This window comes from Aquarana catesbeiana, linkage group LG02 (genome assembly GCF_042186555.1).
Source record: "Aquarana catesbeiana isolate 2022-GZ linkage group LG02, ASM4218655v1, whole genome shotgun sequence".
NCBI lineage: Eukaryota > Metazoa > Chordata > Amphibia > Anura > Ranidae > Aquarana > Aquarana catesbeiana.
Genome location: NC_133325.1, coordinates 660590966 through 660617157, shown reverse-complemented (window position 1 = coordinate 660617157; position 26192 = coordinate 660590966). Strand labels below are relative to the sequence as shown.

The 26192-nt window shown below is 44.8% G+C and overlaps 1 protein-coding gene across 1 annotated transcript in view; it reads right to left on the bottom strand.

The window, feature by feature from the left end:
- Positions 1-26192, bottom strand: part of SMG6 (SMG6 nonsense mediated mRNA decay factor) — a 507574-nt gene that overhangs the window by 457290 nt on the left and 24092 nt on the right. The window contains 3 exon segments of the mRNA XM_073616608.1: positions 1349-1455; positions 1569-1679; positions 15764-15953. Coding sequence (XP_073472709.1) covers positions 1349-1455; positions 1569-1679; positions 15764-15953 — 408 coding nt within the window.

The window sequence follows — 26192 nt, the reverse complement described above, 5'->3', positions numbered from 1 at the left end:
GTATTTGAACCTCTTCTACCCATAGTGCAAAGCAACAAGGTGGAGGTATCACAAAATGAACACTGACTGCTAAGCGATGTAGTTTGGCAAAAGCCTTGCTACCAAATGCCCAGTCTTGTGTTTCCTTAGTAAATGCTGCCTAGGAGAATGCCTGTGTCTCACCTTACATGCGACCGTCAGCTCTGTGTCCCCCCAAAGGCTTTGTGCACCTGTAAAGTGTGCCTTTAATAGCCATGCAGCCTGGCAATGTGGGCGTCTGAGCACGCTGGACGCTGTGCTGACGCCCCGCCCCCCCCCCCTCGGTTTTTCAAAAAATCGTGCACTTCCCACGCAAGCCGACCCTCCGGGACAGGCATGGAGGGAAGGTTGGGGGTGGAGGAGGAAGGAGAGAGGCTGGCAGTGATGGGGCCTGCACGTGGCAATGGCGGCGGCGATAGTGCGGTGTACAACCGCCTCACCAACCACCTGCAGCCTCCCCCTAGTCTGGGGGGGAATATCCCTGAGGAGAGCCCCCCATCCCATCCTACCTGGAGCCGGCTGGAGGAGCTTGTGCAGCGTGAAAACACTGAGACAGACATCAGCATGAGAAGGTATGTGTTCTTGGCAGCCCCCGGTGGCGACAATAGGCATAGCATGCATTTACTTTAAAGGAGAAAACCTACTAGAATTAAAAAATTCTGTGGAATCTCCCTTACCTTATCCAGCCGCAGGGTTCTGTTATACAGACCAAATCTTCACCTCTCACGGTGTGCTCCGTTTGGAAAAACCTTCAGAGACTGGGGCCCCCTACGGATAGGGGGATCCACAGTTCTGGGCCTGTAAAGAAATTAGGCTAGAAAAACCATTTTCTGAAATGCGGGGTCCAGCTCTCTAAAAAGAGGAAGCGTTACAGGTAAAACCTCGTTTCTTTGGACACGAGGCCCGGGTACCATCCAATTCGGCCTAGAAAGGACACTTTGAAATGGATCCGGTTCGCCTGGCTTGCCCCAGTATAGGATATAGGATATTCCCTTTGGAGCTCAGCACAGGACATCTTTACACGTCCAGCACCTCAAACACTGGCGTAAAAACTGAGGTATCCCTGTAAGGGGAGGGATTATATAGGGGGTTGAACTTCCTGGTTAGGGTGTGCCAGTGTCCAATCACCTAGTGATACCTATATAACCCATCAATTATTACTGAGGCTCTGTGTCCCGTGATGTTCGAGAAATAAAAATGTATAATGTTTGGGTGTTCTAAGTAATTTTCTAGCAAAAAAAAAAAAAAAACCTGTTTTTAACCTGTAAAAGGGGGGGGCAGGGGTCTGCTTTAGGAGTAGTATAAAAATTATATAAATGGAGATTGTTACCTGCGAGCTTTTCCATAGTTACATGTGTCTGCAGCCAGCTCTCTGTAACGAGCAACGTCACCTTGGCAAATCATGGATCGCTGTGCACTGATCAAAGCAAACTTCACCTGAGCAAAATGAAAAGCATTTCTCACAAACTGAAAATCATAGCATAATGCAAAAAAAAAAAAAAACAACACACACACACACACACACACACACACACACACACACCACATACCGTTTTGCGAAGGGGCTTGCTGCGAATTGCCATTCCATCCATATAATCCTCCAATTTAAACTGGTATGTTGTCTGCAACTTCTGAAGCAAACCATCAAAAAACATTGTACCCTATGAAGAAGACAAAATTGTGCTTGCTGAAAAACACAAAGACAAGAACATACCCACAAATAAAAATAAATAAATAAAAAAATATCACTGAAGATCAAATCAACATTCCTGGCCTGCAATGGTCCTTCATCTGGCACTCAAGTGTTACAAAATACAGAGCTTCTGCTGTTTATACAAGAGAGCCTAAAAGTCAGGCTAAACCTACTGGGGACTATTTATTAAATATTGAATGTACACTGTGTTCTGTTACAGCTTATTTTTTTCATTCAGTTTAAAAAAAATTCTGTCCAATATTTTTGTTGGTTTTCCATTTGCCAATTTTTTTTTTTTTTTAAATACACCACATACACCGCATACATCCGCATAGCTACTGAGGCACTAGGACACTGCAAATGTGATATAGCCCCTTTTCTGGTAATGTTCAGCAAGCTTGCTTCATTTTGAAAGTGTTTTATTTTCCTTAATTATTAACAAACAGCATTGGTGTTCAGTTCCCTTTTATGCTAGTACACCATTTAGCCATTAAATCCACTTTAAACATGGCAGAAAAAGCCTGGTGTACAGGCCTCCTAAAGTAACGTACAAGGAAATTACCTCCAAATTATAGTACAACACTCTTAAAGTGGTTGTAAACTCTTACAATCCACTTTTTACTACAGGTAAGCCTATAAGGCTTACTTGTAGCTACAACGGATATCTCCTAAACCTACACGGTTTAGAAGATATCCCCACAACCTATACCAGCAACTGGATCTGCGGCTAAAGCAAACCAACATGGCGGCAGCAAGCCAAGCGCTCACATCTTTGGCCTTCAGATGTGAGCGCTTGGCTTGCTGCCGCCATGTTGGTTTGCTTTAGCCGCAGATCCAGTTGCTGGTATAGGTTGTTGGGAAACCTTTAATCTCCCATATGCCTGGTCAGACCGTTGTGGTCTTCTGAGTCGGTAAGGAGCCTCATATTCACTTAGGTGTATTCACCTCTTGGGAGATTGGATCTTTTCATCACGGACTTTGGATTATCTTTTTTTATGCTTATGAACTTTACATATATTTAAAATTGCACCATTTGTGATGGGACTTTTTATAGGATTACTTTTTGGTTTGTTTGATAATATCACTTGAATGCACAATCCTTTGCACAATCCTTCAGTGGTCATAATAATCTTATGGTATGTTTTTTGTGGTATCATTTATGACATTATAGTTCACAAATTTTTCATAATAATTTTTTGTTCACAAACAAAAAAAAAAAATTTTTTTTTCATTTTTTGGTTACCCTTAGCGCTGCATTATTTTTTATTATTAACATCTGAAGTTTGTGTCTGACTTTTTGATGCTGGCTGCTTTTGGTAATTTAGGGTAAAATCTCTGATTTTTTGTTTACTTTTGTATTAATTTGCTTTAGTCTGTAAGGGTTAATCCTTTATAGCTACCAATCAATTACTAGGTTTCTAGCGCAGCGTTAACCTTTGGTTTTTTATACATTTTAGTTTATGAATGTCCATCTTATTTATTGAGGTGCTAAAACGGCAAGGCAGTACAACCCCCCCCCCCCCCAATTTTGGAAAGACACCCCGAGGAATTTGCTGAGAGGCTTGTTGACCACATTAAATATTTTAATTTTTTTGTGTCATAAGTGATTGAAAAATGACACAAAAAAAAAAAATTGAAGTTTACACAAAGTTGTCACTGAAATTATATATTGCTCAAACATGCCATGTGCATATGTGAAATGAAACCCCAAAATATATTCTGCTGCTTATCCTGAGTACAGGAATACCCCCCCCCCCCACACACACACACACACAAATGACCCCATTTTGGAAAGTAGACACCTCAAGCTATTTGCTGAGAGGCATGTTGAGTATTTTGCAGATATCACTTTTTTGTCAAAGTTTTGAAAATTGAAAAAAGAAAAAAAAAATACCTTGGGGTGTCAACTTTCCAAAATGGGGTCATTTGGGGGTGTTTTGTGCTAGCTTAACATTTCAGGGCCTCCGAAACGCATAGGTAGTGAGGAGTGAAATCACCATTTTTCGCCCTTAGAAATCCTGAAGGCGGTGATTGGTTTTTCGGGGTCCAGTACGTGGCTAGGCTCCCCAAAAAGTCCCACATATGTGGTATCCCCGTATTCAGGAGAAGCAGCAGAATGTATTTTGGGGTGTAATTTCACATGTGCACATGGCATGTTTGAGCAATATATCATTTAGTGACAACTTTGTGAAAAAAAAAAAAAAAAAACGTATTGTCATTTTCCCGAAACTTGAGGCAAAATATAAAATATTCCATGGACTCAACATGCCTCTCAGCAAATAGCTTGGGGTGTCTACTTTACAAAATGAGGTAATTTGGGGGGGGCACATTAGAAGCTTATGCCACACATCACCCACTCTTCTAACCACTTGAAGACAAAGCCCACTCTAACACTTTGTTTACATGACAAAAAAATGTTTGTTTTTTTTTTGCTAGAAAATTACTTTGAACCCCCAAACATATTTTTTTAAAGCAAAGGCCCTACAGATTAACCACTTGACAAATGGGCACTTAAACCCCCTTCCTAACCAGACCAATTTTCAGCTTTCGGTGCTCTCACATTTTGAATGACAATTACTCAGTCATGCAACACTGTACCTATATGAAATTTTTGTCTTTTTTTCCACACAAATAGAGCTTTATTTTGGTGGTATTTACTCGCTGTTGGGTTTTTTATTTTTTGCGCTATAAAAGAACTAAGACTGAAAATTCGGTAAAAAAATGAAATTTTCTTTGTTTCTGTAATAAAATTTAGCAAATTAGTAATTTTTCTTCGTAAATTTTGGCCACAATTTATACTGCTACATATCTTTGGTAAAAATAAGTACAAAATTTTATCATTTTTTAAGCAATTAGATCGAGCGATCAATTCTTTCATTTGGGCGGGTCAGACCCCCAGGGTGGCTAGAACTAGTCTGCAGCTTCCCCTATCTGCAGGTGGGTTGGCACTGCCGTGCTTCAAACAATATTATTGGGCAGCAGTGTTGGTGACGGTACGCTGGTGGTTCGTTCAGTCACAGAATAACCCGGCGGTTAACCTAGAGGCAGCCATATTGGGGTCGTACTCAGCTTTGAGTAACCTGGTATTCAGGGGCCCAAAGGCACAAGATACGATGACGGTCCCCATGCGCACAACCGTCAGGGTATGGGAACAGTTGACAGCTAAGATTAATCCGCCACAAACCTTTTCACCCTACACGCCACTTTGGGGTAATCCTAAATTGCCACATTTGTTAATGATTCCAGACCCAGCAGTGTGGGCCAAATATGAAATTAAGATCTTACAGCATATCATGCCAGATGGCAAACTTCTTTCATTTGATGAAATGCGACAGACCTTTCAACTCCCCACCAAAATGTTTTTTCCGCTATCTGCAGCTGAGACACGCAACTCAGGCCCAATTCCCTTCAGAGATTCAACTGCAGTCACACATGGTGGAGCGTTTTCTTATTTCTAAAACGGTAGACCGTATCCTCTCCTCACTGTACCTCCGGGTGTCCCTGGGAGTTGATAGCCAGGGGTCCAGGCTATTCAATAAGTGGAAGTCGGATGTGCCCTCCCTGACGGATGAGGACTGGGAGGAAGGCATTCAACAATATATCCCTCTGATGATATCCGCCAGGGATAGGTACATCCAACTAAAATTCCTCCATCAGGCATACTATACACCTCAAAGGCTTGCTAAAATACATCCTTCTTATAGGGCTGGGAAAAAAAATCGATTTGAATCTTGAATCGAGTTGAGAGGTCAAATCGATTCAAATCTTCTTCAAATCGATTTTTTTAGATTTTTTTTTTTTTTTTGTAAACAGCACCGCGCCGGGCCTGAGGAGCTGCGGGCACGATTTTTCAGGCGAGGCCGCGGCTTCGGCCTAGTCCGCGAGGCCCGACGCTGTGCATGGGTGGGTGGGTGTGTAGGCGGGGTAATGGGCGAGGCTGTTGGTGGAACACTGCTGTGTATTGGAGGGCTGTGATATCAGAAGGAGGAGGGGGTGGGGGGATCACAGGGACATTCCCGGGCTGCAGAGAGAGAGAGAGAGAGAAGGGAGGGTGAGTCAGAGCTGCCTGTATGGTGTATTTCATGAGATACTGATAGCCATGTGATCACTGCCAGAAAGAATAATACCTCAGAGGAGAGAAGTCACATCACATCCCATTCCATATATTCACCCTTCTTAAATTTCATTACACAGCACTGTGCTCAATATATGACAATACCCCCATATGACATCACACAGCAATGTGCTCATCACTGAATACTGACACGCTACATCACTGAGTGATGTAGCGGCGTGTCAGTATACGGTGATGTAGCGGCGTGTCAGTATACGGTGATGTAGCGGCGTGTCAGTATACGGTGATGTAGCGGCGTGTCAGTATACGGTGATGTAGCGGCGTGTCAGTATACGGTGATGTAGCGGCGTGTCAGTATACGGTGATGTAGCGGCGTGTCAGTATACGGTGATGTAGCGGCGTGTCAGTATACGGTGATGTAGCGGCGTGTCAGTATACGGTGATGTAGCGGCGTGTCAGTATACGGTGATGTAGCGGCGTGTCAGTATACGGTGATGTAGCGACGTGTCAGTATACGGTGATGTAGCGACGTGTCAGTATACGGTGATGTAGCGACGTGTCAGTATACGGTGATGTAGCGACGTGTCAGTATACGGTGATGTAGCGACGTGTCAGTATACGGTGATGTAGCGACGTGTCAGTATACGGTGATGTAGCGACGTGTCAGTATACGGTGATGTAGCGGCGTGTCGGTATACGGTGATGTAGCGGCGTGTCGGTATACGGTGATGTAGCGGCGTGTCGGTATACGGTGATGTAGCGGCGTGTCGGTATACGGTGATGTAGCGGCGTGTCGGTATACGGTGATGTAGCGGCGTGTCGGTATACGGTGATGTAGCGGCGTGTCAGTATACGGTGATGTAGCGGCGTGTCAGTATACGGTGATGTAGCGACGTGTCAGTATACGGTGATGTAGCGACGTGTCAGTATACGGTGATGTAGCGACGTGTCAGTATACGGTGATGTAGCGACGTGTCAGTATACGGTGATGTAGCGACGTGTCAGTATACGGTGATGTAGCGACGTGTCAGTATACGGTGATGTAGCGACGTGTCAGTATACGGTGATGTAGCGACGTGTCAGTATACGGTGATGTAGCGACGTGTCAGTATACGGTGATGTAGCGACGTGTCAGTATACGGTGATGTAGCGACGTGTCAGTATACGGTGATGTAGCGACGTGTCAGTATACGGTGATGTAGCGACGTGTCAGTATACGGTGATGTAGCGACGTGTCAGTATACGGTGATGTAGCGACGTGTCAGTATACGGTGATGTAGCGACGTGTCAGTATACGGTGATGTAGCGACGTGTCAGTATACGGTGATGTAGTGTCACCTGTCACCACCGAGCTTGCCTCAACCTGCTGTTGTTGATAGGTACATTTTCCTTGCAAAGAATGTTTAAAATGCACTTAAATTTTTTTTGAAATTTTGTTTGTTGATGCACTTTAAAATAAAAAAAAAAAAAAAAAAAAAAAAAAAAAAAATCGGATTCGAATCGTGAATCGAGTTTTTTATAAAAAAATCGCAGATTTTTTTGGGGGGGAAAATCTCCCAGCCCTACCTTCTTACTCTGATAGGTGCCCAAAATGTAACACTGACGCAGGTACTTTTCTACATGTGGTGTGGTCATGCCCCCTTCGCGAACAGTTCTGGAGGGAGGTGGTACAATATATCAACTTGATTGGGAACCTGACAGCACTAGATCCCCGTGTCCTCCTCCTGGGGATTTGCGATACACTTACCACAAACACCCAAGAGGCTATTCATTTTCTATGCCCTATTCTATGCGAGGAAAGCCATTCTAATCAAATGGAAGCAGGCAGACCCTCCAACGGTGGGTCAGTGGAAAACACTCATTGACAAGACCCTTCCACTTTACAAGCTCACATATATGAGCCGGAAATGTCCCAAAAAATTTGGGGTGCATGGGCCTCTAGATAAATGTCTACTGCTGAAAAGGCTCCCCTGGAAGAGCCCTCTGGGCTCACATATAGCCAACATGGTCAAGAAATAATAGGAATACCTACAAAAATTATTACGAAAATGTGCCTTTCTTTCTGTGGGGATTGTATTATTACCAATATACTATTGCAATGAAGAACGAATACTTGCTATCAAGGTATAATCTGAGATGTCTTGCTTTTCAATGCAAGATTTGATATTACCTTTCTAGATTGTTAATATCCTTCGTTTTTGTTTAATCCTCCCTTGTTATTTTTATATATACATATCTGTAACTGTACTTTCTTTTATGATTTGTACTGAAACTTTTCTCCCATGGAAATAAATAAAAACGTTACTGTTAAAAAAAAAAAAAAAAAAAAAATAAGTACAAATTGGTGTCAGGGGTGGATCGGGGGGGGGCAACGGGGAAATTGCCCCCTCCGAGAATGCGGGTGAGAGAGCCGGCAGGCGCCACCGTGGGTGAGAGAGCCGGCGGGCGGCACCGCGGGTGAGAGAGCCGGAGGGCGGCACCGCGGGTGAGAGAGCCGGAGGGCGGCACCGCGGGTGAGAGAGCCGGAGGGCGGCACCGCGGGTGAGAGAGCCGGAGGGCGGCACCGCGGGTGAGAGAGCCGGAGGGCGGCACCGCGGGTGAGAGAGCCGGCAGGTAGATCCGCGGATGAGGGAGCCGGTGGGTAGATCCGCGGATGAGGGAGCCGGCGGGCGGCTCCGCAGGTGAGAGACCACGGGCCCGGCGGCTCAGTTGGTGAGCGAGAAGGTGAGAGAGAGAGAGAATGAGCAGCTGTGCTGCTTGATGTGTGAGCGGGCTGCTGGCCAATCAGGGAGCCGGCGGGCAGGGGAGCAGAGAGATAGCATCATCTCTCACCGCCCGGCACCCGCCCTACATCTCTGCAGTTCCCCCCTCACCGTGCAGGCAGCCGCGGCAGCAGAGAGATTACATCATCTCTCTGCTGCCTGACTGGTAATTTGCTGCCTGACTCTGGGACACAAGAGACCACCTTAGCAGGAAAGTGACACAGCAAGTGACTGTCAATCCGCAACGTGTGGCAGGTGACATGGCAAGTGACAATCTGCATCTGGTGACAGGTGACGTGGCAAGTGACAATCCGCAATGTGTGGCAGGCGACGTGGCAAGTGCCAATCTGCATCTGGTGACAGGCGACGTGGCAAGTGACATGGCAAGTGACAATCCGCATTTGGTGGCAGGCGATGTGGCAAGTGACAATCTGCATTTGGTGGCAGAAGATGTGGCAAGTGACAATCTGCATCTGGTGACAGGTGACATGGCAAGTGACATCTCGCATTTGGTAGCAGGCAATGTGGCAAGTGACAATCTGCATCTGGTGACAGGTGACACACTCGGGGCTCCCACTGATTCTGCATTATGGCGAGTTAAACTATTTAATTTTTTTATAACAATGTAATAATAGTAATAATGCGCTTCAATCATCCTGACACCATAACAACTATGGTGCCGTGATGATTGAAGCGCCAACACCAGCCATTTCCCCGATAGATTTACCCCCAAAAAATATATTTTCTGGCAGTGCCCCTCCCAAGACTAGACTATGGATCCGCCCCTGATTGGTGTATATTATTTGGTCTTTGTGAAAGTTATAGAGTCCAAAAGCTATGGTGCCAATATCTGAAAATTGATCACACCTGAAGTACTGACGGCCTATTTATATTCTTGAGACCCTAACAAGACCGCTGAGGAAGTCCTGCTGGACGATACGCGTGCGGATTGGTTTTTATCCCGGTTTAGACATCGCTGCAGCCACCTTATCATTGTCATCTGTAATTTACATGCGCCTTAATGCCTAGCACTGGCCATAGTGCTATATTTGTGAGTACTTGTCTTTTTAATAAAAGGAATCGCTTTTTAAGTTATACAGAGAGCACTATGTATTTTCTTTGTATATTCTATGCATATTTGGAAGAAAAGTTTTGAGCCGTATTAAGGAAGAGAGTTCCAGCTTTCCAGTCAAGACCCCTCCCAGACCACTAAGAAGTGGTGAAAGCTTATGAGACCTTCCTGTTAGTTCAGGGGTCCCTTTAACAAGGTGAGCGGTTTGACTGGCAAGAGGGGGAGCACGTTTCTTACGAGCACTTTGAATTTGCATGAAGCACCCTGCATCACCGCTGATATTTGTTGTTTTTTCCATTTATAGACATTTCTAATTATTGATTGGGATTTTAGCACTGCACTATTTATTTTATTGCATTACATGAAAGGATTTATATATTTGCCTTAAGTGCCGGTTCACACTAGACGCGGCACGACTTGCAGGTCGCCTCACCGAGGCGACCTGCACACGACTGCCGGGGCGACTTGCAAGACGACTTCTGTATAGAAGTCTATGCAAGTCGCCCCCAAAGTAGTACAGGAACCTTTCTTCTAAGTCGGAGCGACGCAACGCCTGACAAGTCGCCCCCGTGTGAACCGGCTCTTAGTGTTCAGCAGCTTTATTTAGTTTGAGGGTTTTTGCGCTGGCTGTTTGTTTTTTGATTACTTGAGACCCTAACATGCCAAAAAAGTACAAATACCCCCCAAATGACCCCTTTTTGGAAAGAAGACATTCCAAGGTATTTAGAAAGATGCATGGTGAGTTTTTTGAAGTTGTCATTTTTTCCCACAATTCTTTGCAAAATCAAGATTTTTTTTTTTCCCACACAAAATTGTCATATTATCAGGTTTTTTCTCACACACCGCATATGCATACCACAAATTACACCCCAAAACACATTCTGCTATTACTCCCGAGTATGGCGATACCAGATGTGTGAGACTTTTACACAGCGTGGCCACATTTTGAGGCCCAACATGCAGGGGAGCACCTCCAGGCGTTCTGGAGCACCCAGGCCAATTCTGACATTTCTCTCCTACATGTAAAAATCATCATTTATTTGCTAGAAAATTACATAGAACCCCAAAACTTTAAATATGTTTTTTTTTTTTTTTTTTTTTTTTTTAGCAAAGACCCTAGAGAATACAATGGCGGTTGTTGCAACTTTTTATCTCACACAGTATTTACGCAGCAATTTTTTGAACGCTTTTTTTTGTGCTAATAAAGTTGGCCTAATGTTTTTGCATAATGTGAAAGATGAAGTTACGCCGAGTAAATAGATACCTAACATGTCACCCTTCAAAATTGCACACGCTCGTGGAATGGTGCCAAACTTCACTACTTAAAAGTCCCCATAGGCGACGCTTTAAATTTTTTTACTGGTTACATGTTTTGAGTTACAGAGGAGGTCTAGGGCCAAAATTATTGCTCTCGCTCTAACGTTCGCACCGATACCTCACATGTGTGGTTTGAACACCGTTTTCATATTTGGACTTACGTGTGCATTCGCTTCTGCATGCGAGCACACGGACAGGGGTGCTTTAAAAAAAAAAAAAAAAATTATTTTTATTGTTAATTTTACTTTATTTATTTTAGTTTGACACTTTTTTCCAAAAAAAAAAAAAAAATTTTTGATCACTTTTATTCCTATTACAAGGAATGTAAACATCCCTTGTAATAGGAATATGGCATGACAGGTCCTCTTTACAGTGAGATATGGGGTCAATAAGACCCCACATCTCACCTCTAGGCTGGGAAGCCTGAAATAAAAAAAAAAAAAACAATCCTGGCTTTGATCGTAGCGGTGAGTCCGTAGAAGCACTGGAGGGCGGCAGGAAGGGGGGGGGGGGGTGTCCCCTCTCGCCTCCCATAAGAACAATCAAACAGTGGAACAGCCGCTATGATCTTTCTTATGGTGTAGGGAATCGCCAGCTGAAAAAGCGGATATGTGAATGATGCCTGTAGCTGCACGCATCATTCAGATATCCCCACACAAAGTCAAGGACGTCATATGACGGCCGGCGGGCGGGAAGTGGTTAAGTTGTCCATTTATACAATATTTCTAACACATAACATATACATACCAAAAATGACACCCCAAAATAGATTCTCCTACTCTTCCTGAGTATGGTGATACCACATGTGTGAGACTTCCACAGACCGGCCGAGTACAGCCAAGTATGGCAGAGCATGGCTGGGCATGGCAGAGCATGGCTGGGCATGGCAGAGCATGGCTGGGCATGGCAGAACATGGCTGGGCATGGCAGAACATGGCTGGGCATGGCAGAACATGGCTGGGCATGGCAGAGTATTGCAGGTTACTGTGGGGTATTGCTGAGTAGTGCGGGGTATTGCAGAGTATGGCTTATTTCTTTTGCTTTTTATTTTATTTTTACACTGTTCCTTTCATTTTTGTAATCATTTTTATTACAGGGAATGTAAATATCCCCTATGATGGCAATGGGTAGCGACAGGTACTCTTTTTAAAAAATTGGTGTCCATTAGCTTCTAGATCTCTCCTCTACCCTCAAAGCATCTGACCACACCAAGATCTGTGCGATAAGATGCTTTCCCAATGGCGCTGTTTATACCCGGCGAAACCGAAGTCATGAAATGCTTGTAGCTTCCGGTTTCTTAGGCCATAGAGATGATTGGAGCCATTCTGGTCTTCGATAAGCTCTATGGTCAGCTGGCGGAACCACCTGCTGCATTCTCAGGTTCCCCGGTGGGACAGGAGAGCCCGAGAAAACCATGGAAAACGGCGGGGGGGGGGGGGGCGCTGGGGGAACGTTCCATCCCACTGCTTGTAAAAGCAGTCTAGTAATAATAATACCAAGATGATACCTAAACCTGGAGGCATCATACCAGTACGTTGCTGGTCCTTGTTGGGCATATACTGTAATGTTCTTTTTTTCATGCAGCCAAAAGAGATTGATCGGTGGGTATGCCCACCATTATAATACCGCCCTGCATCCACCCACTTCTAATGATAGGCATACATGCACTTTTTTTTTTTTTTTTTTTAACTACGGTGGTGAAATCACCTCCTACAGCCCTGGAGTTGCTGATTTATGTATTGTGAGAGCAAACGCTGTTGCTGTCAAGATAAATGAATCAGTGCTGCAGCTGAATGGCGTGCCTGAAAAGAAAATAATGGTTAACAATAAAACATAGTAAACAGTAAAGTATAAAAGAATTACATACCTGAAAAGCAAACATGATAAAACATAGTAACAATAAAACATTGCAGTTAAAAAAATAATGTAAAAAAAGGACCAGAACAATAAAACGACAACTATATTTATAGTTTATATATTTATATATATCTCATCTTTGGAGACCCTGTGAAAGTGTATCCTAGACTGTGCTGTACCCTACGCTAATACTCCACTAGTGTGTGGTAGCATTCAAAACATTCACCGATGCAAAGACCAGGTTGGCCAGGACAGGAGGGAGAATAATAACGGGTGTCACGCCTACATTGGGGTCCACCCCTTCCATATTAACGTGGTATGTGTGGACACAGAAGGGTTTCTCCACAACACCAGTTGCCGTTGGAATTTGGACTGTCAAATCTGCGTGAAGGGAAGGCAGAACAAAACATTCCAATTATCCCTCCACTTCACTGCAAGCAAATTATTACTTCTCAAGGAGGCTTTCTCTTCCAGTCTAATCTGGGACTCTACAAGTCGCAGGGGTAAGCCCCGGTGAATAGATCGCATGGTGTCACTTGCACCAATTCCATGATCAAACAAGTGACTAAAAAGTGGCACGCTCGTGTAATAATATTCTGCGTACAAGTAGTACCCCTTTCTGAATAAGGGTGACACCAAGTCCCAGAGGATCTTGCCAGCGCTCCCTACGTAGTCTGGGCAGTTCACGGTCTCCATGTGACCATCTTTTCCCTCGCATACCATAAAACTTTATGTATAGCCTGTTGCCCTGTCACAGAGCTTATACATCTTGACCCCATATCTGGCTTGCTTGGAAGATACTGTTTTGAAAGGCAAGCAGCCAGAAAATTTCTTTCAGGGACTCATCAACGCAGACAACTTGATCGAGAGTAAATAAGTCTGCAAACTGTTGGTTGAAGTGGTTTACGAGGGGCCGAATTTTGTAGAGCCGATCGTATTCACAGTCAATCCAAGGAAGACAGAGTTCATTTTCATTAAAATGCATGAACTGCAAGATCTGCTCATATCTAGCCCTGGTGATGGATGCAGAGAACACGGGCATATGATGAATTGGGTCAGTGGACCAATATGGCCGCAACTCACTTTATACCCATGAGAAGGGATAGGCCCTGTAAAGTCTTAAATTCGGAAACCGTAATAGGTTTCCAATCTCTTGCACGGATCTACTAGGGATTAGCAGCGATGAATTGACCAGCATAAAAATTGCTTTGGTCCACAATAGATCTTCCGTGAAAAATAGTGAAAACAAATCAATGTAAAACCAACTGTTTCCACCTGAATTCCAGGTTGGCCAGTGAATGGGGGAAGTACAGGTGCTGCAGAAGTGGTGGGCTCCCAATTAGGATTGGTATATTCTGCAGGAAGGGAACTATGAGCTCAACGGGCCTGTGTTTGGTCTTCTTGGTGGCTGCAGGACACTACTTGTGCTAGTCACCTCGCCAGCTTGAACTGCACTTATGGGACTCGCCACGTCACCATGCGATACTGCAGTGCTGGATGTACAACCAGGGTGTACTAGGCCGCTGGTGCTTGCGAGTTCACCAGAAGGATGAGCGGCACTTATACTGGCTCTCTGCTCCATACGAGAGCCCTGTGGTTCTTGCACCTCAGCAACAGAAGAACGGGGTCGGGCACGCCTGACCTTAGCAGGGACCACTACTCATCAGAGCTATCTGTCAGGGTGCCTGCTGCCGCCTACTGGATCGGATTTTGAGCCTGAATCTGACAGATGGGCAACTTCCCCTTCACTCTCATTTGTCATGCTCAGAAACATGTAGGCCTCTTAGTGTACCTTCGATTAGACATTGTGGCCTCTAAATTTACTGGTATAACTAGGGAGACTCGCAGGCAAAAAGAGTACCCGATTGTCAGAGCCTACTTCAAATCGCTACCAAAAGAATGGTTAGTGTTCCCAGGGATCAGGCCAGACTCTGTGAATGCTGCAGTTATGTGTGTTGTGTTTTGTAAGTGACAGTGATCGATTGATACTGCACTTGGGTGGGCTGGGCGGAGGGGTTAAACGTAGGTGCTAGCAGGTATCTGGGCTGATCCCGCTAGCACTGCGTTTTTTGGGAACCCTAAACTAATGGGGATGCTAGTATAGATCAGATCAAAGATATTGATCCATTCAGACACTATACTACTAAGGGAGGTGTATGGCGCGTGCATGGGCATTAGAGTTAGTGCCAGTAGCGCTGACGTTACCGGGGGCTAACGAAGACCCTCACGCTAAAACCTGATGTAAAAAATAAATAAATGAAAAACTGATGTCACCCGCCGGGTACCCTGACGCTATAAGAAAATGACTAACTAGCGTGATCCGTGACACTAAGAGGGCGATCAGAAAATAGATCTACTAGTGACAGTGGTGACAGGGGGTGAAAGGGTTAACCGGGGGTTAAACCTTTATTTAGGGGGGGTACCCTAAACCTACCTGGGCCTACTACTAGCTACCCCAACGCTGATTAGTGTCACGAGTGACACCAATGCAGTGATCAGGAAAAACCTGAAAACTGCAATTGGTGACACAGTGACAGGGAGTGAAGGGGTTAACCGGGGGGGGTGAAATGTGTGCCTACGTGTGCCGTGACAGTGTAGACACGTGGTTTTGTGCACTGGTGCCATTCACCCGACGTATATCGGCGTGAGCTGGTCAGGAACCAGTTAAGGATTTCTTACATGATACAATAGCAATGATTTGAAGTAAACCAAAAGCAATTGGCCTGGAATGACAACCAGATAGGAGTACCACACAGTTACTTCTAGAAAACTAGGAATTCAGGTAAATCAATCAAGTGGTCTACTGTAATAAATGGTAAACATTAAAAAGGTATCTAGTTATTCCATGCAGCAGACAGATTACTAAAAGTTCTCTCGACATGCAAGAAAAGCTTTGGGTCATATGCTGTCTGTTCATTTCAGGAACAACAAGCCTTTCAGCATAACACATACTGCTCTGATCTGCTCACCTCATCCAAGACCTGCAGCAGCTTCTTGCGAAATTCCTCACTTTCAGATGATGGTTCCTTTAACAAATGTCGAAACTTTTCGATAACCTGATAGAAGACATTTTTCCATAGGAGCTGATCCACATTGTGATGGTCACAGAACTCAATGTCAGTGAGGAGGCAGTGCTCATACATATGAAGTAGTTCTAGCCTGTTCAAACAAATCTAGACATAATTAATAAATTGCGTACATTCGTCACTTCTTATATGCTTGTAAACAATGGGCTGGTTTGTATTAGAGTCTGTGTTCCTAATGGCAATTAAAGGGAATGCTATCTTATCTTTTGACCTGGATCAAACACCAAAACAAAAAGAAGCAATAGACCAGATCACATAACACAGTTTGTTAAAATACCAATTATTTTTAAAAGGTGAACCTGTTTGTCCATCCTTTCCAGCAGCATATATTTCACTTTTGCTTTCCCCCACTATTTTTTAAAGAGCAAGTTCACCTTTTAAGAAAAAAAAAAAAAAAAAGGGAAGGGTTTCTTTTTCCTACAGTAGCCTGCAAAAGCAGTGCACCTGCATTAAGTTTATCAAGAGTGCAATCAATCAGAGCTGGCGCCAGCATAAGGCTGCTTAGGCAGCCACCTTAGGGTGGAAGGATGGAGTGTGTGTGTGTGGGGGGGGGCATAGGGGCCCACTTGCTGGGGTTGTTTTTTTTACATGCCATGGGGCGTAGCTTGAGGTGTCGCAGGGGTCCCCCCTGCCTATGCTCCGTGTCGCCTCCCTTTACCATTCCAGCAATGTGGACCGTGGTCTGGACCGGGACTGAGTGACAGTCCTGTCTGGACCGCAACTGCCACTTAATAGCTGGGTGCCCTCCCCCCAGTATCATCATCATCATCCTCACAGCCTAGCAGAGAGGTGCTGCAGATGTGGACAGAGAGCGGGAGTCTTCAAATTAACAAGCGGTAATCATCCACTTGTTTACATAAGTTGGGCAACTCCTGCTCTCTGTCCAGATCTGCAGCACCTCCCTCTCTGTGCCCTACAATGCGGATGACAGTGGCAGCTGGGCGGAAGAACCGGGAAAGGACACTCAGGCTGATAACTGCCTCTGCCCTGCAGAAAGTAGAACTGTGCATAGGAGGCGTCCATTAAAAGGGGAACAGCGATGTGACAGGGACTGCAATGTAAAGGGAGGCTGAGGATACCGATGTAAAGAGGAGACAGATGTAAAGGGGGCTATGATATGAAGGGTAGGCTGAAGACACAGATGTACAGGGCAAACTGATGTAAAGGGAACAGTGATGTGTTATAGCACAAAAAAAAAAAAAAAAAAAAAATGAGATTTGGACCTCTGCAGGAAGAACATTTTACTGACTGGACCTCCATGTATTTGAATTCAAGATGGCAGCATAATGCACCTTTGCCTGTGTAGACAAAAAATCCTTGCACCGGACTTGGGTGCAATGTAAAGCTCCTGCACACTCCACCATCACTTTTTCCATACCTCTGTACATGACTTCAGTTATAAAGATGAAGAAAGAGTGAATAGACTAGAATGGCACTGAGCAGCACACTAGTAGTCAATTAAGAACTACAATTCAGTCTGCCACAGTTGCAGACAGGACTTGGTTTATTCATTCACAGATGTTGGTGAATTAATATGGTGGGTGTGCAGGCAAAGACCTGCAAACCCACATGGATTTTAAATGCGTCAGTAGCTGGGGGGGGGGGGGGGGGTGGGGGTGGAATCCCTCACCTGTTGTCAAAAGGGAAGGGAGTTAGGACCTTGAGCAGGTTACACCCTAAATACGCGTGTAACAGGTAGCATTTTCAAAAGATGAACTTAGCCTTCAACTGTTGTGAGTGAAGCAAAGTTCTGTGTAAGCAACGAGTCACTGGAGTCCTAGAATACACAGGGCTATGGACGCCTCATGTAAGAGCGCAGCGAGTCACATGCTTCTCCCTATCTGGCAGCTCCTTCCCCTCCCATTGCTGATAGGAGCAGCAGTAGAGTGTAGAAAAGGTGGGTATACTGTATGCTGATGAGGGCAAGATGATTTTGTCCTAAAATGGGCAAAGCACAGGTTTACTTTAAAGGAGAAGTATAACCAAAGCTCTTTTGGCCATACTTCTCTTATGAGTCAGAGGGGTGCACTTATTTCTGCACTACTGTGACCCACATTCAGCTGAGAGCAGGCTAAAGTCCGCTGTTGATTGATGTCACAGAGCCAGTCCAGGCTCTGCAGGGATCCCAACAATGTCGGTATCCGCACAGATGCCTGACCAGCAGCCTCTCAGTGTACTGATGAAAGCCTGAGCCTGCCACTCCCTTCAAAGCCCAGAACTCTAGCGAACGCAGGAGGGGCAAAGCTGTCAGGCACCACTTTGTGCTCAGAGCAATTAACGGTCTTTGATCGCTGCAGCTCGGATCATTGGTGCAGCCAACTAGGGGAGTATGATTATTTGTTTTTACTATCCCATATTTATCTTCTAATCCTTGTATAACCGTTATTTTCATTCTTAATAACGAAACGTGGGATCTCAATAATTACTTCTAAAGAACACGTTCCTCAAATATATTTATATAATATTCGCTTACTGTGCAAAAGTTTTAAAAGGTGTGAAAAAAAATTTTGTAAATTAGCAATGCTTTCAGAAATATTAGTGTTAATCATTTATTTTTATCAAATAACAAAATGGAAAGTAAATTAACAGAAGATAAATCTAAATCAGTATTTGGTGTAACCACCCTTTGCCTTCAAAACAGCATCAGTTCTTCTAGACACACTTGCACACAGTTTTTGAAGGAACTTTGCAGGTAGGTTGTTCCACACATCCTGATGAACCAACCACAGATCTTCTGTGGATGTAGGCTGCCTCAAATCCTTCGGTCTCCTTATGTAATCCCAGACAGACTCGAAGGTAAGATCAAGACTCTGTGGGGGCCAAACCACCTCGTCCAGGGCTCCTTGTTCTTTGCACTGAAGATAGTTCTTAATGACATTGGCTGTATGTTTGCGGTCGTTGTCCTGCTGCAGAATAAATTTGGGGCCAATCACACGCCTACCTGATGGTATGACATGATGGATAAGTATCTGCCTGTAGTTCTCACTAGTAAGGATACCATTGATCTTGACCAAATCTCCAATTCCCTGCAGAAATGCAGCCCCAAACTTGCAAGAAACCTTCACCATGCTTCACTGTTGCCTGCAGACACTCATTGTACCGCTCTGCAGCCATTCTTCTAACAAACTGCCTCCTGCTACAGCCAGACTCCTCTGTCTAGATCAGTGGTCATCAACCCTGTCCTCAGGGCCCACTAACAGGCCAGGTTTTATGTATTACCTTGGGGAGATGCAGACTAGAATACTGCAATCACTGAGCAGCAAATTATATCACCTGTGATATATTTCAGTTATCTTGCAAACCTGGCCTGTTGGTGGGCCGAGGACAGGGTTGATGACCACTGGTCTAGAGCACCTGCTGACATTTTTCTGCACTCCAGTTCCTATACTTTTGTGCATAGTTAAGCGACTTAGCCTTGTTTCCACATTGGAGGTATGGCTTTGTGGCCTCAGTTCCTCATTGAAGACCACTTCTGGCCAGACTTCTCTGTAGATGGGTGTACCTGGATGCCACTGGTTTCCACCAGTTTTGTGCTGATGGGGAAAGGGTTGTGGAAGGCAAGTAAGCATGTGTAATCTTTCATCTGCTGCATATAAATTACCTTGGCCCACCACTGCGTCTGTGGTCCTCAACATAGCCCATTTTCTTTATGCTTCTTCAAAAGAGCTTGAACAGCACATCTTGAAACCGGAGTCTGTTTTGAAATCTTTGCCTGGGAAAGACTTTGCTAATGCAGTATAACTACCTTGTGTCTTGTCGCTGTGCTCAGTCTTGCCATGGTCTTCCACAACCTCAACTTTGTACCAGTTTTAAGCCTCCTACACAGCAGTTTCTGTTAATGACCGTTACAACCTACATATGAAATTGATGATCATTAGCAACTGCTTGGTATAAATGGTTAATCATATACCCGACTCTAATCCTACAAAATCCCTGACTTTGTGCAAGTTAAGTGATGCTGGTTTGTAGCCAAATATTGATTTGATTTCGATTTTTCTTCTGTTTGCTCACTTTACATTTTGTAAATTGATGAAAACAAACAATTAAAACATATTTTTGAAAGCTTACTTTAAATTTCCTCACACCTGCCTAAAAATTTTGCACGGTACTGTAAAGCATTGGACGAGCTTTAAATAACTATGTTGGAAGCCTTTAAAATATTACCCAGCTTCAGTTTGGGGAGGATTAAACACAGATCTTAACCTCTTCAACTCTGCATAGGTATCTCATACATCCAGAGATTCTGTTAAGAAAATTTCTGTTTTTATCAGGCTCCTGGTTTTTATGTAAAAGATTTAGGCAGCTGTAGAACCACCCTACCATCTTTATGCGACTCATTACACGCCATCCGTTAAGCGCTTAATCCACTGAGCGCACATGGCAAGGGAGACATTAGAGGTCTCCATAAAGAGTAGCTGTTGCCTGCTCAGTGCAGTCATTTCTGTTGGCTTGTTAGCCCCCTGTAATTGCAATAACATTTAAGTAGAACTAAAGCGAAATGTTTCTTTATTGTGGATAGCGTAAAGAATCCATGTGGCACAAACAGCAGGCTGAATTAATAAGAAATAAAAAGCACATGTGTGAGTTGCACAACACATATTGGGCAACACCAGAATGAGAGCGATGGATCCCTCATTTAGGGTCAACTCTGAACTGATAAGCTGTAACATTTAAAACGCCACCTATTGACAATTTTGGGTACTATAATTTGCCATTGTTAAGGCGCACAGTTTTGTGACTCAAGACTAGTTCATGTTTTATCTTGTGCAAAAAAAAAAAAAAACAAAAAAAAATGGTTGTTTGTGTGCAATAAAATTCAGTTTAGTATTTTGTTCCTGAAACTTTAGACTTGCAAAATAGTTTCACAAAAATCATAAAAATAAAAAACAAAATTGCAACTACTGACTTTATGTACAGGGTCTCAAGTTTAGAAAATTTAATTTTCTGGGGGTTTCAAGTCATTTTATAGCTAAAATGCAGATTTTAACATGTATGCGAAAATGAGGAATTTTTAAATTAACAAACTCTGTATTTTGGAGTACAGTACAGGACACTGGAATCGCTTCCTAGACTATGAGTTATACGCCACTACCTTCAGGTGATTGGACACTAGCAAAAGCTTTGCTGGATGCACTCTCCAGTGTTCCCATATAACCCAGCCCACTTTGAGGCTCCATTTTTGTTAGCAAGCAATAGAAAGATCACAGAAGAGGGGAGGTGCGGGTGTCCTGTACTGTACTCCACAATAATTAAAGTGTCAAACTTGCTCTTATCAAGTACTGGAAACAGGGATTTATTGGCTATATGACTACCCTTAGCAATAGAGGAATGGGCAACAGGCATGCTAAACAGTGGCAACAGGCCACAAGAAAAAAAAAGCCCAAAAAACAAACTATTAACAGTAAAAACTATTCGAGCAATAGCAGAGACTGAATAGCTGCTTAGCAATCAACAATTTGTGAGAAACATGAAGCAGAATTTTGGTGGTGGCTCTGCTCAAGGAGTGCAGACACTAAGACCCCTTTCACACTGGAGCGCTTTGCAGGGGCTATAGCGTTAAAAATAGGGCCTGCAAACCGCCCTAAAACAGCTGCTCCATTCACTACAGTGTGAAAGCCTGAGGGCTTTCACACTGGAGCGGTGCGCGCTGGCAGGGCATCAGAAAAAGTCCTGCCAGCAGCTTCTTTGGAGTGGTGAACTCACCGCTCCTCCACCGCTGCTCCCCATTGAAATCATTGGGGTTAAGAGTTAGTAGCACAGGTTGAGGGAAACAGACCATGCAGAACTTTCCTTCCCTTCTTTCTCTTCCTTTAGTTGCTGGTTGATGCTGTACTCTCTCTGAATGAAAACCTCAACAATCTAGTTGACCAGCATGTACCACCTCAAATTTTGGGGAAAATCCCCGGTATGAGTGATTTTATTTCTTACATTATTGTTTGGCTCATAATGTTACTAATCGCTACAACAGAGTTTTTGTTTTATTCCACGATAGGCTGTTCGTGGGTTCAGGATGGGTCCAGGCAGGGTCTCTCCGACCCCTCCAAAGTACTCCACTCGGTTGGTCCACGCACAGCAGGATCCCATTCGGGGTGCGTGGTCTACTCCGGGGGAGTCCTGGTACCTGCGAGTTCCAGCTCCTCTATTCTGGCTTCCAGCAGCCTTTTTCTATGAGATAGAGTCTATGATGCTATCCTAAAGTCTATCGGTTGTTTTACATTTGTTTTGAGCCCGCTCCTGCTTTAGGTACATGTATATCTCGTTTCTAATGTTATTTACATTGTTCTGACATCTTTTTTGGCGATTGCCGATTTAATACCTTTGTAATGTTATTTCTTTTTCAATAAAAACAGTATTTAAAACTGAAAAAAAAAAAAAAATAAATAAAATCAATGGGGCAGCACTGCGATACCGCCAGCAAAACACCACTCCGGCGGCGTTTTGCGGGCGGATTTAACCCCTTTTCAGCCGCTAACGGGGGGTTAAAACCACCCCGCTAGCGGCCGAATAGCACCGCTAAAACTACAGTAAAGTGGAGCTAAAAATAGCGCCGCTTTACCGCTGACGACACAGTGTGAAAGGAGTCTAAGTGTTGTTTAGGCCCCGTAAACCTGCTTTTAAAGTCTACGTGTGCATGGACACATAGGTTAGCCAAAGCTAAAAGTTGTAGCTTTAAAAAAAAAAAAAAAGAGATTTGGGTTGTCCATTTCAAGAGAAAGCACATCATGAATTTCTCCAGGCCAGTTAGCAATAGATTGGGAAAGCACTAAGCTCACAGTGGCCAGCTGTAGGACCAGTCCTGCTAGAACACAAAGGAGGTTTTTGGAAAAGTCTCTAAGTGCCTATCCACTGAGTCTTTGAGGAAGTGCCCTCAATAGGGGATGGTAATATCAGCATTATATGCATGAATGGGGGGATGGACTATTTTTTGTTAAATTCTGGGTTCAAAAGGATACAAGGTTTCACGCCAAGAGGACGCTGAGCAGGAACAGAGCAGACACACCAAGAGGACACTGAGTGGGAACGCTGTGCAAGGCTGGGCAGCGGGAGCTGAGCTGATCGAGAAGCTATGCAGAGCAGCAGAGGAGTGCATTGGGAAAACAGCAGTGAACAGTGGTGCTTCGAATCAGGAGCGTGAGTGAATCCTTGGAGCTGGAGACTAACTGGGAGCATTGCGAGTCCCAAGGGCTGTGGGTAGCTGGGAGCATTGCGAGTCCCGAGGGCTGTGGGTAGCTGGGAGCATTGCGAGTCCAGAGGGCTGTGGGTAGCTGGGAGCATTGCGAGTCCAGAGGGCTGTGGGTAGCCGGGAGCATTGCGAGTACTGTGGTGCTGTAAGTGACTAGGGTAGGCAGAGAGTACAGTAAGTATTTGGGTGGGGGGGGGGAATCAGGTAATCTGCAAGCAGGATCATTAGGAGCCAAAAGGAGAGGATGCCAAGAACGGTAGGATAGGGGGAAGGTGGAGAGAACACGAGGGGGAAGATAAATCAGTGAGCGGGAACAGTGGGGGGGGGGGGTCATTTGATCAGGTACAGATGATGCCATGTGATCAGGGCCCATGTCACAATCAAGAGATCCCAAAGAGCTATGGAACCATGTCCAGAGGGAATAGTATTATGACTCGGTGCACATCATGCGCCATGTATACATTCCTTGAACAACCATTGGAGAGCGAATACTGCTGCACAATATGTAGCTAGCAACACTGGAAAGAATTGCCAACCTGAAAGGGAGTTTGGACCATATCCATCATGTGCTGGCAGGGACCGTTATATAGAGGTAGGTGGAGACATGGAGCTGTAGGCTCCAGAACAGGGTAGATGGGTGACAGACAGCATAGATCTGGGGTGTCAAAGCCAATTTTTTTGACAGCCACATTAGCAGTATGCTTGTCTCCAAAGGGCCGGTTGAATCTGGAGTGCGTTACCTACAGAGTGCAAGGCTCAGGGGTAAGCTATGCACACTGTGCAACTCCCCCAAAGCTTTTTCACATCTTACCTGGCCCGACTCTAGAACCTCCATGGTGTAGGCGGCTCTTCCTGGCCTTGCAGGAAGATCACACTCTCTCTCAGATTCTGGAGATCATTCTCCGCTGTGCCGCGCGTTGAGTGCACGCAGGGATCTGTTCGTTCCAGGAGCCGCTGAGAGCAAAGCTGTCCCTCAGTAAACACAGAAGCCTTCTGTGTTTACAAGTGACAGCGGGGCACAGGAGCAGAGGGTGAGAACCGGAGGGGTAGCAGAATGGAGTTGCACCACGTTCTGGCTGCAAAACTGAGTGCAAGGGCCATGTGACAAGGCCTGGTGGGCCAGATTCAGCTCATGGGCCTTGTGTTTGACATATATGGCTTAGAAAGAAAAGAATTAGAGGGTCCAGTCCTGAGCTAGCACATCCCAATAAATACATCAGGCTGTGTGATTTTTGGGGATGTTAGTACAAGAGTGGCATTGCTGGAGCAGAGTTACTTCCCTAGCTGCCTAGGGAACAACTCCAGTTGGGGGAAAGGCTACAGGAAAGGATAGGAAGATACTGGTGCTTGGGGACTCGATTAATAGGACAGATAGGGAAATCTGTCACAAAGACTGGGTTCACTAATCAGTATGTTTACCAGGGGCGCAGGTTCAACAAGTCGCAGATCAGATGGACAGATGGTTGGGTGGGGCTGTGGAGGACCCAGCTGTCATGGTACATAATGGGACTTGAAGGGTTACCAAAAAAATAAAATAAATAATAATAATAAACACACACACACACACACACCACACATCTTCAAAAGGCAGTATTCTCATAAATACTGCCTGTACTTCAAGTCACACCAGAGAAGCAGCAGGAGCTTAGGGAACGCAACAAGTGGGTAAGGAACTGGTGCAAGAAGGAGGGGGTTTGGGTTCATGCACATCGAGAACTCGGCTGATTTTATGGTCAGTTATCCACTCTATAGCAGGGAAGGACTGCACCTAAATGGGGATGGCAAAAAAGTTGGAGGACATTTTTACCTAGCTGAAGGGAAGGTATCAGAGGAAGCTATATTCGGCAGTGAGCGAAGGTCAGAGGGTGCTACTGGGTGTGATATTGGTAGTATAACTAGAATACATAAACCCAAGGTGCATAGGTTGGCAGAATCCAATTGCAGCCTCAGAACAAACAAGGAGAAAACAGTATGTGCCCATACAAAACTTAAAAGGCATGTTTACAAATGCTGGAGGTGTAGCACACAAGGAGGATTGTGACTTTGTGGGAATACCATAAACTTAGTTTTACCACTTACATAACTGGCTTTTGACTGTTCAGTGGTACTCTTTGTATCAGAGGGTGGGTGTATGCTATATGCCCCCTAACTTTAAGGCTGCATTCACACCTGAGCGTTTTAAGCTTGTACAATGCCCAAAAAACACCCAACAAGCAAAATCTCATTCATTTAAATGGCCCCTGTACACACCTGAGCGTTTTGTAGCCTGAACTAAAACACCTGAAGCTCACAAAAAGTACATGAGCATCTTTTGGGGCAGATTACAGGCGTTTTTCTGCTTTTTAGGTTGGTGACTTTTTGACCTGTGCAAAATTACGGAAAAAACGCAGCAAAATCGCAACTTTCTGCCTGAAAACAAAACACTCAGGTGTGAATGCAGCCTAAGGGTGAGGAGTGATTTGATCTCCTGTCACAGTTAAGAATGGTGTTGAGGCAGGGCAATATTATAATGGGGGACTTCAACTATTCAGATATTGACTCGGCAGACAGAACTGCTCACTCATTTAGGGCTCGTCATTTCTTAAATGTCTTGCAGGACAACTTCAAGGGTCAATTGGTGGCTGCCCCAATTAGAAATAATGCTCTGCTAGATCTACTAATAACAAAAACAGATCTGATTGCAGATGTGAAAATAAGGGATAACTTAAAGGGGAGTGCCACCCAAAAGTGGAACTTCTGCTTATTTGCTTCCCCCCCGCCCCCTCCAGTGCCACAATTGGCACCTTTCAGGGGGGAGGGGATCTGTTTTTGACAAGTCCCTGTCCCCACTTCTGGGAGACTGGGCCGCGAACCCCCTCCTCCTTCCTCTGCCGGGCCAATTAGAAGGCGCAGCACGCTTCGCGCATGCGCAGTAGGGAACTGGCTGTGAAGCTGAAAAGGTTCCCTTGCTAGAAATGGCAGCAGCTGCACCGGACAGCCGATCCGAAGATCGGTTGGGGTGCTGACATCACGGGCTCCCTGGACAGGTAAGTGTCCATATAATAAAAGTCAGCAGCTACAGTACTTGTAGCTGCTGACCTCATTTTTTGTTCCCCAGGCTGGAACTCCTCTTTAAGAAACAGCGATCAG